Here is a 14629-nt window from a genome sequence, read left to right as displayed (position 1 = left end):
TCGAGCACAAAATCCAGGCTGACGCACCCAGTGCAGTGCTGAGGGAGTGCTGCACAGTCGGAGGTGCTGTCTTTCAGATGAGGCGTTAAACCGAGGCCCCATTTGCTCTCTCTCAGGTGGTCGTAAAAGATCCCACGGCCACTATTTCGAAGAAGAGCAGGGGAGTTCTCCCTGGTGTCCTGGGGCCAATATTTAAACCTCAATCAACATCTAAAACATTATCTGGCCCTTATTACGTTGCTGTATGTGGGAGCTTGCTGTGCGCAAAGCGGCTGCTGCATTTCCTACATTACAACTTTAAAAAAGTACTTCATTGGCTGTAAAGCGCTTTGGGATGTCCAGTGGTCGTGAAAGGCACTATATAAATGCAAGTCTTTTTGTTCTTTTCAATTCCCAATTCAGTATTGAGTTTATAGAGAGACGATAGAGAGGCTACAGTTTGCCTTTAGTGCCCTTGGGTTAGGGAGGGCAAAATAGGCTAAGATTCCACTTCTGATTGCTATCCAGCGATTGGAAAGTGTGCTATGTTGACATCTGGCGGGAACAGGATTGGGCTTTGCTGTGATGTCCCTAAAGTGAAATATTCTGCTGATATTCACATATTTAAGGCTCGTACGCATATAATGGGCAAAGACTCGTAGAGCTGTACCCCACTGAGGAGTCATTGTATTCAGGATGAGAGATAAAAATCTTTTTTGAGAAAATAAAATGATCAGTGCAGTAGAGGGGAAATCAAAATGGCACATTAAATAAAGATTTAGTATTAAAATGTGGACAATTATAAATATTGATATTTTGCTGCTTTTGTATATCCAGAATCAGCTAGGCCATGGATACTATTGGGTGAGGGTGTTTTTGGAGGTCGGAGCCTGACGTGAGCTGTCAGAAGAGGGGATGTGGTACATGGGTTGATCGTAAGCCTGTGGTCAAGGAAGGAATAAGGGGATTTGCAGAAAACTATGCCAGTCTGTAGAAATTGGCTCTTTTTTTCTCTCGTTTAATATGAGACAGCGACCTTTCATACTCGGTTATTAAAAATTTTTAGAGACCAGGGTTTTAAATCGGGTGTTCAGCTTAACTCCTTTCTGAAAAGATCTTTCTTTTGCACAGTGGGTCAGAAAGAGATATTGAAGGATGAGTTGCTGCAGCTTTTCAGTCTTTTCCCCGAAGGCATTTGTTTAAAGAAAATGCGCAAGATTTATCGAAGAAAATATCAGAAGCAGTTGAAAGCATCAGACTACAGGTTCCAGACGTTACAAGCCATGGTGGAATCGATGAGTGACATTCTGGAACTAATACCCACTGGAAAAGGATTTACTGTCAAAGCCAAACTTCTGTGTAAAATGACAGGAACAGGAAAAAGAATCCATCACATTCCAGAAACCTCTTTTGGTTTGTCTAAAACTCAGTCAGCAGGTAATACAATCTGGTTATATAATATAAAATATTTCATGAATTGCAAGTGTTGTGTTGGAGCTATACACCACCTACTATAGAGCCCAAGTTTTGTGTATCTGCCTCCTCATACTATTTGATATTTATATCCAGCCTTAAACCAAGCCCTCTCGGGTGAATGTAAAATATCCTTCGGAACTATTCAAAGAGCAGCTGATTTCTCCCCCCCCCCCCCCCCCCCAAATGTTATCCTGGCCATTATTTATTCCTCAACCAACACCACTTAAAAATACCAAATTATCTGGTCATTATGACTTTACAATTTTGCTGTGTGCAAAATTGGCTGCCGTGTTTCTTACATTACAATAGTGACTACTCTTCAAAAACTACTTAATTGGCTGTAAAGCGCTTTGGGACGTCCTGAGGTGGTGAAATGCGCTATATAAATGGCAGTTCTTTTTTTTACTTTAGATTAGGATTTGATTCTGAAGTTAAAGAAATAACTTGTATTTGTATAGCACCATATCGCATCCTCGAGACATCCTAACGTGCTTCACAACCAATGAATTACTTTTGAAACGCATTGCTGTTCTGTAGGCAAACACAGAAGTCAATTTGCGCAAGTCAAGATTCCACAAAGTTTTGGTATCATCCTTGTAAATCTTTTTTTGCACCTTCGCCAGTGCCTCTATATCCTTTTTTGCAATATGGAGACCAGAACTGCGCACAGTTATTGAGAGTTGGTTGATCTCAGCTGGTAGCAGCAGAAGGGGTGCTCCGAACGACCACTGAAAAATCTTCCCACTCCTGATTGTTATCCAGCAACATTTTCTTGTAAGTGTGCATGTCAAGTGAGGGCAGGATATGGCTCGGCTGTGAGATGGCCTGCCAAAGCTTGGATGTGTGTAGTGCCCACTTTGGGAGGGCGGTGTACCAGCTGGCAAGTGACCCCCATGGAATTGTACCCCAGCAAGCGTCGGCACTTTCGAGATGAAGTCGTCAAAATTGGCAAAGCAATCGGATTCAAGGTGTTCTTACAGATAGCAAAATACTGCGGATGCTGGAAATCCGAAATAACAACAGAAAACGCTGGAAAAACTCAGCAGGCCAGGCAACATCCGTGGAGCGAGAAACAGAGTTAATGTTTCGGAAGGGTTTCGACCTGAAACGTTAACACTGTTCCTCTCTCCACGGATGTTGCCTGGCCTGCTGAGTTTTTCCAGCGTTTTCTGTTGTTCAAGGTGTTTTTGTTTGTCGGTTTACTTTATCCATTCAATTAAAAATGTAAAGATTTATTCAGGATTGATCTACCACTAGATGGCAATATAGCATTTAGTAATCTTGTATATAGCTTGCAAAAATGAACTGTGCATTAGTTAATCTCCCATGGTGTTGCACATGAGGAGTGGAAACTACCGTGTAGTCTTCAGGTGAAGCAGGGTTAAGGGCCAGGAGATAATTCATGCAGACATAATTAAGTTTTCAGTTACTTTTTTGAAGTTATACATTCTGTCCTTATTTTATATATTCCAATTATAAATTCCTATACATCCACATTCATAATAGAAACTTCCTTTTGTAAGGGGATTGTGCTGTAACCTCCCTTTCCTCTCAAGTCCTTGAACGTTTTATCGCATCCCAAATCCGTTCCCATCTTTCCTGCAAATCCATGTTTGAATCCCTCCAATCAGGTTTCCGCCCTTGCCACAGTACTGAAACGGCTCTCATCAAAGTCACAAATGACATCCTTTGTGACTGACAAAGGTAAACTATCCCTCCTCGTCCTTGACCTGTCTGCAGCCTTTGACACGGTTGACCACTCCATCCATCACCAACGCCTCTCCACCGTCGTCCAGCTGGGTGGGACTGCACTCGCCTGGTTCAATTCTTATCTATCTAATCGTAACCAGAGAATCACCTGCAACGGCTTCTCTTCCCGCTCCCGCATCGTTACCTCTGGTGTCCCCCAAGGATCTATCCTTGGCCCCCTCCTATTTCTCATCTACATATGGCCCCTTGGCGACATCATCCGAAAACACTGTCAGTTTTCATATGTACGCTGATGACACTCGGCTTACTTCACTACCTCTTCTCTTGACCCCTCCATGGTGTCTAAAGTGCCAGACTGCTTGTCCGACATACAGTTCTGGATGAGCAAAAATTTTCTCCCATTTAAATATTGAGAAGACCGAAGCCATTGTTTTCGGTCCCCGCCACAAACTCTGTTCCCCAGCCACTGACTCCATCCCTCTCCCTAACATCTGTCTGAGGCTGAACCAGACTGTTCGCAACCTTGGTGTCATATTTGACTCTGAAATGAGCTTCTGACCACATATCCACAGCATAACAAAGACCGCCTATTTCCACCTCCGTAACATCGCCCGTCTCCACCCTTGCCTCAGCTCATCCGCTGCTGAAACCCTCATCCATGCCTTTGTTACCTCTAGATTTGACTATTCCAACACACTCCTGGCTGGCCTCCCACATTCCACCCTACGTAAACTTGAGGTCATCCAAAACTCGGCTGCCCGTGTCCTAACTCTCACCAAGTCCCGTTCGCCCATCAACCCTGTGCTCGCTGACCTACATTGGCTCCCGGTTAAGCAGCGCCTCGATTTCAAAATTCTCATCCTTGTGTTCAAATCCCTCCATGGCCTCGCCCCTCCCTATCTCTGTAATCTCCTCCAGCCCCACAATCCCCCGAGATATCTGCGCTCCTCTAATTCTATCCTCTTGAGCATCCCTGATTGTAATCGCTCCACAACGTTCCTTAAAACCTACCTCTTTGACCAAGCTTTTGGTCACCTGCCCAATTTACCCTTCTGTGGATCGGTGTCAAATTTTTTGTCTTAAAATACTCCTGTGAAGTGCCTTGGGACATTTTACTACGTTAAAGGGGCTATTTAAATACAAGTTTTTGTAATCCTCTAGAAGGAGGGTGTAACAAGTTTGATTATTCTCTGTTTATAATGTGGACACAGGAACTTCGAATTCAAAAAGTTGTAAGATTATTAGTATCTATATATAATTGCTCTTCTGTCTGCCTGTCTGTCCGTTCTCTATACATTCGAAAGTTACAGAGCGTACCTACACGCGCGTTACATCAAAAGAAAGCTTACGATTCCGGAACGGTCATAAGCGTAATTACTTTTCCGTCAGACAAAAATTGTGCCCACCGTATCCAAAAAACGTTCAAAATTCCGCTCATTAAATGGGAAACGTTCCGCTCATTTGCTCATTAGCATTGAGTGACGTGAAGGTTGACCAATCGTACGGTCGAGCGACCTGACAGTTGACCGACGGTTGACCAATCGCTGCGTCACGGGGGCGGGTTCATTGCGCGTGCGGGCGGGCCATCCTACAGTTGAGTGTTGAGTGACTTGACGATTGACCAATCCTACAGTTCAGTGACCTGAAGGTTGACCAATTGGTGCGTGTGTGGGCGGGCCTTATCATTCTGAACCGAGGTGAGTGGCCGCCATCTTGATTCTTAACGATTTTTTTCCCCACACTTTCTGTGTGTACCCCGTTAGGTTCTTTTGTGCAGTTGTCTTCTTAGCTATGGGGTGCTTCAAAACCTGAACTTTAATATTTAGGAATCTCTTTATTGTAGTGGATGCGCGAAGCCGCGGCCTAGCAGCGCGGGAAGCCTGGGCCTCGAGTTCAGCGTTCCGCTCTAACCGCCGCCGTCCCCCCCTCCTCCTCACCCTCGCGCAGGGGGGACTCGGGGCTGCTCTCCGCCCGCTGCAGGCAGGCCTGAAGCTCAAAAAATTTCTCTCTCTCTTTTTCTCTCTCTTTTTCTCTCTCTCTCCTCTTCCCACTCTCGCTCTCCTCCTCTTTTCTCTCTCTCTCTCTCTCTCTCTCTCTCTCTCTCTCTCTCTCTCTCTCCTCTTCCCTCTCTCTCCTTTCTCTCTCTCTCTCTACTTCCCCCTCTCGCCGTGAGTGCGGGACCGGCAAAACCGGCGCTTTTCAAACAGCTGTCCCCGATCGCAATCGGACACTGGAGTCTGCAGCGAAAGGCGGGAGTCTGCCGCCCGGCCAACCGGGTCCAAAGGCCCGCCGTGTTCACCAGCAGGAACCCCGGGCTCGCTTCGGAGCGCTGTGCACCCGGCCTCCCGTTGTCGGACTGACTCCGTTCTGCTACCGAGGTGAGTCCGGCTGGGCCTGAGGCGCTACCGAGGGAGAGGGGAGGCAGGGAGAGAAAGGAAAGGAGGGAGAGGGGGAGGGGGAGAGGGAGGGGAGTGTGTGTGTGAGGGAGAGGGGTGGGAGTGTGTGTGTGAGGGAGAGGGGGGGAGTGTGTGTGAGGGAGAGGGGGGGAGTGTGTGTGTGAGGGAGAGGGGGGGAGTGTGTGTGAGGGAGAGGGGGGGAGTGTGTGAGGGAGGGGGGGAGTGTGTGTGTGAGGGAGAGGGGGGAGTGTGTGTGTGAGGGAGAGGGGGGGGAGTGTGTGTGAGGGAGGGGGGAGTGTGTGTGTGAGGGAGAGGGGGGGAGTGTGTGTGTGAGGGAGAGGGGGGGAGTGTGTGTGTGAGGGAGAGGGGGGGGGAGTGTGTGTGAGGGAGAGGGGGGGAGTGTGTGTGAGGGAGAGGGGGGAGTGTGTGTGTGAGGGAGAGGGGGGGGAGTGTGTGTGTGAGGGAGAGGGGGGGAGTGTGTGTGTGAGGGAGAGGGGGGGAGTGTGTGTGTGAGGGAGAGGGGGGGAGTGTGTGTGTGAGGGAGAGGGGGGGAGTGTGTGTGTGAGGGAGAGGGGGGAGTGTGTGTGTGAGGGAGAGGGGGGGAGTGTGTGTGTGAGGGGGAGGGGGGGGAGTGTGTGAGGGAGAGGGGGGGGGAGTGTGTGAGGGAGAGGGGGGGAGTGTGTGTGAGGGAGAGGGGGGGAGTGTGTGAGGGAGAGGGGGGGGGAGAGGGGGGGGAGTGTGTGTGAGGGAGAGGGGGGGGGGAGTGTGTGTGAGGGAGAGGGGGGGAGTGTGTGTGAGGGAGAGGGGGGGGAGTGTGTGTGAGGGAGAGGGGGGGGAGTGTGTGAGGGAGAGGGGGGGAGTGTGTGTGAGGGAGAGGGGGGGAGTGTGTGTGAGGGAGAGGGGGGGAGTGTGTGTGAGGGAGAGGGGGGGAGTGTGTGTGAGGGAGAGGGGGGGAGTGTGTGTGAGGGAGGGGGGGGGAGTGTGTGAGGGAGAGGGGGGGAGTGTGTGTGAGGGAGAGGGGGGGAGTGTGTGTGAGGGAGAGGGGGGGAGTGTGTGTGAGGGAGAGGGGGGGAGTGTGTGTGAGGGAGAGGGGGGGAGTGTGTGTGAGGGAGAGGGGGGGAGTGTGTGTGAGGGAGAGGGGGGGGGGGAGTGTGTGTGAGGGAGAGGGGGGGGGGAGTGTGTGTGAGGGAGAGGGGGGGGGAGTGTGTGTGAGGGAGGGGGGGGGGGGGGAGTGTGTGGGAGAGAGGGAGTAAAAGCCAAATTGGATTCCTGCCAAACTATAGAACATCCGATCATATCTTCACCCTACAGACCCTAATTGACAAACACGTTCACCATAACAAAAGCAAAATCTACGCATGCTTTGTAGATTTCCAGAAGGCTTTCGACTCCATCTGGCATGACGGTTTATTCCTGAAACTTATCGAAAGTGGGGTAGGAGGGAAAACATATGATGTAATTAAATCAATGTATACAAACAACAAATGTGCAGTTAAAATTGGAGACAAACAAACAAAATACTTCCCACAGGGGCGGGGGGTGACGCAGGGCTCGCCAATCTCACCGACACTCTTTAATATTTACATAAATGGATTGGCAAAACTACTTGAACAATCTACAGCACCCGGCCTCACCCTATATGAATCCAAGGTTAAATTCCTCCTCTATGCAGACGACCTGGTTCTGCTGTCACCTACTAAAGAGGGACTACAGCAAAACCTGGACCTGCTGGAGTCGTACTGCCAGACTTGGGCCCTGACAATAAATCCCCAAAAAACCAAAGTCCTTGTGTTCCAGCAAAGATCCAAACATCAGGGACCCAAAATAAATTTCACAGTAGGAACAACCAAAATTGAACAAACCACTAACTACACATACTTGGGCTTAAAAATCAGTTCTACGGGAAACTTCAAACTGGCTGTGAATGAACTGAAAGAGAAAGCAAGAAGGGCTTTCTATGCCATCAAAAAATCAATCCAAATAGAAATCCCAATTAGCATTTGGCTCAAAATTTTCAAATCAGTAATTGAACCAATTGCACTCTATGGCAGTGAAGTATGGGGACCGCTAACTCAACAAGAATTCGCAAAATGGGACAAACACCCAATTGAGATCCTACATGCAGAATTCTGTAAAAGTATCCTCCGGACTCAAAGGAAAACAGTAAACAATGCATGCAGGGCGGAACTAGGCCAATATCCATTAATAATCACTATCCAAAAAAGAGCCACCAAATTTTGGAATCACCTACAAATGAGCAATCCCCAATGCTATCACTACGACGCCCTGAAATGCCAAGAGCTGACCATAAAGAAGAATACCCTCAGTCAACTAGTCCTGGGACTCAGTGAAGTAACTACTAACAATACTAACAATAACCAGCCCCAGGACAGTGACAGGGTAACACAAAGAATTCGACCCAACACAATCGTCGCTAAGCAAAAGGAAAAATATCTGACATATTGGGCAGAAACAACAAAAACCCAAAGCAAACTCAATTGCTACTTGGCCCTAAACAGACAATACAACATAGCTGATTACCTGACCATGGTAAAGGATAACAAACTGAGAAGAACCTTGACAAGGTACAGACTTAGCGAACATAGCCTAGCGATCGAAAAAGGCAGACACAGGCAGACCAGGCTGCCAAGAGAGGACAGGATATGCTCTCACTGCAGTCAGGGAGTGGTGGAGACAGAGATGCACTTCCTCACAGCTTGTGGAAAATATCAGGGCATCAGGGAGAATCTCTACCAAAAATTCTCACAAATATGCCCTGATTTCAGAAATCTGAATGACAACCAAAAACTCCCATTCCTACTGGGAGAGGAGAGAAGCTGTATAACACTGGCGGCACACTATGTTACAGCTTGCCATGAACAGAGGGACAACCAGTAAACTAAGAAAAGAATATATATAAACAATGCGAATGTATATTTATACACTCAGGGATATACCTGTTTATACACTGTATGAATAGAACTGCGTTTATGTGCTAAACCATAAATGTATTTTGATGCTTTGGCAACATAAGATGTAACTTATCATGCCAATAAAGCGATTTGAATTGTGAATTGTGAATTGGGAGAGGGGGGTAGTGTGTGGGAGAGGGGGGTAGGGTGTCAGCCAGACAGAGTGAATACACACGCTGAAGATGGGCTGCTGAATTTTTAGTGTTTAAAGTGGGGGGAAAAAAAGGTTCATTTCAAGTTTAAAAAGGTTTTAAAGTTAAATTTAGTTCTAGTTAAGTTAGTTTAGTTTGTTTAGTTAAGTTTAAGTTTAGTTTAGTCTAGATTAAGTAAGGAAGGAAAAGAGCACCAAAGAGACCACCAAAGGGAAAAAAACCCAGAGGAAATTAGAAAAAAAAAAGCCAAAGAAAAAAAAGAAATAAGGGAGAAAAAAAAAATATACAAACCAAAGAACAGCGGCCGCACGGGGCCACAGCAGCAGCAGAAGCGAGGTGACTCGGCCGCATCGGGAACCGAGGCGCGAAGGCCGCACGGAGACGCAGCGGCAGCCGGAGCGAGGAGACTCGGGGAGGCCGCTTCGGGAAACGAGGCGAATCGGGGAGGCCGCACGGAGACTCAGCGGCAGCCGGAACGAGCTGACTCGGGGAGCCCAAGCGGCGAACGAGACACGGCCCGATCGGCGGCCGCAGTCCAGCACCCGAGCGACGACCGCAGTCCAGCACCCGAGCGACGGCCGCAGTCCAGCACCCGAACGGCGGCTGGGCTAGAAAGCCCGGGAAAGGCCCGAGGAGCCAGGCCCAGAGACCTCTGAGGAGAAGGGGAGCAACCAGAAGGCTTCCAGAAGCAAACCAAGACTGTGAGTACAGGGCCCAGGGAGGGAGACTGAAGCCAGGGAAAGGCCCGAGGAGCCAGGCCGAGACAGAGGCACAGAGACCTCTGAGGGGGAGGGGAACAGCCCGAAGGCACCGGGAAACAGCGGCTCACAGACCCAGACCTGAGAAGGGTGAACCCAGAAGCCGAGGCCCAGGGACCACGGGGTCGGAGAGGGGGACCGGGAAGTTCGCGAACAGGGAGAGGGAAACACCAAACCCGGGGCCCCAGAAAAGCTTATTCTAAGATCAACAATACTTTACCAAAAATGAGCGAATCAGAAGATCCACAACAGCCCCGCTTCCAGATTCCCCCCAACACCGCAAAAAAAGCTATAAAAGCGATCAAGCATGAGCAGATGAGAGAAAAACCAGAAACACTTTTTGCTGACTGTTACAACAATGGGACAAAAAGTAACCTCATTTTCTACTCAGATCAGCCAGTGGCTTGGATCACAGCAATAAAATCACACTATACCAATGTTAAGCTAGATAATACCGCAAATGGGTCCATAATGAAAATTAACACACCAGGAGACAGTTCAACTACGACGGTCAACGCGTACAATACCGGAACAATATTAGTGCAAGGCAACCTCGACAAATTTGCAACAGCCTTCAGGACACTGAAAAAATTAACTAAGGGGGGAAGGAACAGCCCCAGAGTGGCCCGCACTCCCCCCAACATTGACAACTTACCAGGAGAAAATCTGCCTGGTCAGGAGGTGAACGAGCCACACAGTTCAAACCAGACACTAACCCCGGGGAACCACAGCCACACGATACAACTGACAAACCCCAGCATAACTACCAGGGAGGAAGCCACACATAGTCCCCCTACCATTCCCAGCTCACCAAGAGAAGAGCAGCATAGCCAGGAAGTGAGTGAGCCCTCCAGGGCCGACCAGCCTAGCCAGGAAGTGAGTGAGCCTTCCAGGGCCGACCAGACACATACCCCGGGATCACACAGCCAGATACAACCAAAAGATAAATTTAATCAATTAGAGATAGAGATGGTTAAACTTAGAGAGGACTTCCTCAAAATGAATGACGATCAAAATCAGGAGAGGGAGAGACACAAGAGAGAGCTGAAGCTACTTGAGAACCAGGTGAATCTACTTAGGAATCAGGTGAAAGAGCTGCAGGAAAAAGAAGAGAGCCATCGAGGAGAGATAACACCATTAGACCAGCAACCAGAGGCTAGAGATAAGACAAGACAGAGCCAGACGGAACAGCTGCACTCCCACACGGAACAAAAGCAACAGACACACAATACAAGGGGTGCCACACAGACCGACCAGCATACTGATTCGCAATCTTCCCCCACCACCGTGGAACCACAAGCGGGCCGCTCACAAGAGGTACGCACACACCAGACACCCCAGCCCAGCACACACACTATGAGTCCAAGCGAAAGCCACCAGACAGTAAACACAAACAAGGCTGACGTCGTAATACTCATAGACTCAAATGGGAAATTTCTATGGGAGAAAAAGCTATTCCCTAGAAGTAAAGTAGAAAAGATCTGGTGCCCAACAACAAACAGAGCCATGGGATGGCTGACCAAAGCCAGATTAGGCTCCCCCCAACACATAATAATACACACGGGCACAAATGACCTAAAGACCCAACAGAAAGAGGTAGCAACATCGCTCAGAGCAATGATTAGGAAAGCAAGCAGTACATTTCCAAACACTAGAATCACTGTTTCCACAATATTGCCGAGAACAGACTTCAACAACAACACAATTCATGAGATAAATGCCAGCATAGCAAGAGACTGCGAATCAAACCACAACGTACACCTGGCCCAACACCCCACCCTCGATGAGGAATGTCTTTACGACCACGTCCACATCCAAAGGCAAAGAATATCGATCTTTGCTAAAGCCCTGAAGGACGTCGCTTTTAACCGGGTCCATACCCAGACTCCAAGAGGACCCCCCCCCCCCCGACCACCAGAGATCAGCGGGGTACATATCAGGAACACTACAAGGACCACCAACACACCAACCGAGACCAGAGAGGATCCCCATGCAAAACAACAATATCAGACCTGCACCACTCCTGTCCCACAGGGGAATAGGACTGCTCCCAGCCAGACAGAGGGAGAGATGCACAGGACGTACGCAATACCTCAGACAATAAGCAGATGTGCAGCAGCATCTACTTCCGCCTTATGGATCAAGGACTAATTAATAGAAAGAACTGTAACCAAATTGTATTAACTTTTGTAGACAACTGATGTGATCTTTTTTTTCCCACACTTAGACACGACAAACACGTACCACTCTTTAACCTATCATAGTAAAAGATCAAACTTAACATGAAATCCTTATATATTTCGACCTGGAATATCCAAGGTCTACGCTCTTCACTGCGAGAAGTGAAAAGTAGGACCCCAGAGTTCATAGATGAAACTAAAGACCTAGATATTATCATTTTACAGGAAACTTGGTATAAAGGAAAAGGACACACTGGCTGTCCCCAAGGGTACACTGAGCTAGTGGTCCCCTCCAATAAATTACCACGTGTAACCCAAGGCAGAGACTCCGGAGGCATACTGATCTGGTTTAAAACAGAACTTAAGAATTACATCAAATTTATAAAAAAGGGCGAAAACCATATGTGGCTCAAACTTGAGAGGGAGATTATCTCAAACACCCAAGATGTTTACATTTGCGCACTTTATATCCCTCCAATCGATTCCCCGTACTACAAAGAGGACACCTTCTCCAACATGGAGGGGGAAATTATCCAATACCAGGCCCAGGGGAACGTGTTGATCTGTGGGGACCTCAATTCAAGAACGGGCGAAGAACCAGACTTCACCAATAATCAGGGAAACAATTACGTTTTCGGGAATAACCACTTTGACATCCCTTCCCTTCCATACAGGCATAACTGCGACAAGCAGTCAAATACCAACGGAAAACAGCTACTACAGCTCTGTCGAAACCTGGGTCTGTACATTGTCAATGGTAGGTTCATAGGAGACCTCCTAGGAAGATCGACCTATTGCTCACCTCTTGGCTGCAGCACAGTAGACTATATGATTACAGACTTAGACCCATCCTCTTTCAGAGCATTCACAGTCAAACCACAAACAACACTGTCAGATCACAGCCAAATTACTATGTATCTCAAAAAGACAGAAACAAACAACATAGAAACACAACCCAGTAAACTGTACAACACCAAAAAATCGTACAGATGGGCCAGAAACGACACGGAAAAATACCAGAAAACAATTAGCAATGCATCAACTCAAGCTCTCTTAGACACCTTTCTGGATAACATATACACTCACAATAAAGAAGGCGTAAACCGGGCAGTTAGTAAACTAAACAATATTTTTGATAATTTGGCAACAAATGCAAACTTGAAAGCTCGCAAGAACAAACCCAAAACAAAAAACTATGAAAAATGGTTTGACCGAGATTGCCATAACATGAGGAAAAAACTTAGAAAAATATCAAACCAAAAACACAGACATCCAGAAAACGAGGAACTACGCCTTACTTATTGTCAGACACTAACACAATACAGAAACACACTCAGAACCAAAAAAGAGCAATATATTAAGAATACACTCAGCTCCATGGAGGAATCCATTGATTCCAATTGTTTCTGGGAAAACTTGAAAACACTACACAAAAAACAACACGACGATTTGGCCATTCAAAATGGGGACACATGGGTAAACCACTTTGAAAAATTATACCAGAAAAACACACTAAGACCAGAGCAACACCAAATATGCAAAAAACTGGAAAAGCTAGAAATGGCCATAAAAGATAACCAAAACCCGCTGGACGCCATAATAACAGAAAAAGAACTTCTTGAAAAACTCAAGGACCTGCGACTAGGAAAAGCCTGCGGGACAGACGGCATACTAAACGAGATGATTAAACACACAGACAACAAAATGAAACTGGCTATCCTAAAACTCTTCAACTTGGTTCTGAGTGTCGGTTATTTCCCTGATATCTGGAACAAAGGACTCATAACGCCCATATACAAAAGTGGGGACAAAATCGACCCAAACAACTATCGAGGCATCTGTGTAAACAGTAACCTGGGGAAGGTATTCTGTAGCATCATAAACAAAAGACTTATAAACTTCCTTGAGGAGCACAATGTCTTGAGTAAAAGCCAAATTGGATTCCTGCCAAACTATAGAACATCCGATCATATCTTCACCCTACAGACCCTAATTGACAAACACGTTCACCATAACAAAAGCAAAATCTACGCATGCTTTGTAGATTTCCAGAAGGCTTTCGACTCCATCTGGCATGACGGTTTATTCCTGAAACTTATCGAAAGTGGGGTAGGAGGGAAAACATATGATGTAATTAAATCAATGTATACAAACAACAAATGTGCAGTTAAAATTGGAGACAAACAAACAAAATACTTCCCACAGGGGCGGGGGGTGACGCAGGGCTCGCCAATCTCACCGACACTCTTTAATATTTACATAAATGGATTGGCAAAACTACTTGAACAATCTACAGCACCCGGCCTCACCCTATATGAATCCAAGGTTAAATTCCTCCTCTATGCAGACGACCTGGTTCTGCTGTCACCTACTAAAGAGGGACTACAGCAAAACCTGGACCTGCTGGAGTCGTACTGCCAGACTTGGGCCCTGACAATAAATCCCCAAAAAACCAAAGTCCTTGTGTTCCAGCAAAGATCCAAACATCAGGGACCCAAAATAAATTTCACAGTAGGAACAACCAAAATTGAACAAACCACTAACTACACATACTTGGGCTTAAAAATCAGTTCTACGGGAAACTTCAAACTGGCTGTGAATGAACTGAAAGAGAAAGCAAGAAGGGCTTTCTATGCCATCAAAAAATCAATCCAAATAGAAATCCCAATTAGCATTTGGCTCAAAATTTTCAAATCAGTAATTGAACCAATTGCACTCTATGGCAGTGAAGTATGGGGACCGCTAACTCAACAAGAATTCGCAAAATGGGACAAACACCCAATTGAGATCCTACATGCAGAATTCTGTAAAAGTATCCTCCGGACTCAAAGGAAAACAGTAAACAATGCATGCAGGGCGGAACTAGGCCAATATCCATTAATAATCACTATCCAAAAAAGAGCCACCAAATTTTGGAATCACCTACAAATGAGCAATCCCCAATGCTATCACTACGACGCCCTGAAATGCCAAGAGCTGACGAAACTCAAAAGGTTAGTATGCAGG

At 47.0% G+C, this 14629-nt stretch overlaps 1 protein-coding gene across 4 annotated transcripts in view; it reads left to right on the top strand.

Annotated features, from left to right (window-relative positions):
• Positions 1-14629, top strand: part of LOC147102975 (uncharacterized) — a 164691-nt gene that overhangs the window by 25412 nt on the left and 124650 nt on the right. For all 4 annotated transcript variants that reach the window (XM_085963981.1, XM_085963979.1, XM_085963977.1 and 1 more), the window contains exon 4: positions 1111-1416. In XM_085963981.1, the coding sequence (XP_085820107.1) occupies positions 1111-1416 (306 nt within the window). The remainder of the gene's footprint in view (positions 1-1110; positions 1417-14629) is intronic.

This window comes from Somniosus microcephalus, chromosome 21 (genome assembly GCF_052327205.1).
Source record: "Somniosus microcephalus isolate GS21.2 chromosome 21, FLI_Smic_1.0, whole genome shotgun sequence".
Lineage (NCBI taxonomy): Eukaryota > Metazoa > Chordata > Chondrichthyes > Squaliformes > Somniosidae > Somniosus > Somniosus microcephalus.
Note: the sequence above shows the minus strand (reverse complement) of the source record. Positions and strands in the feature narration are given on the sequence as shown.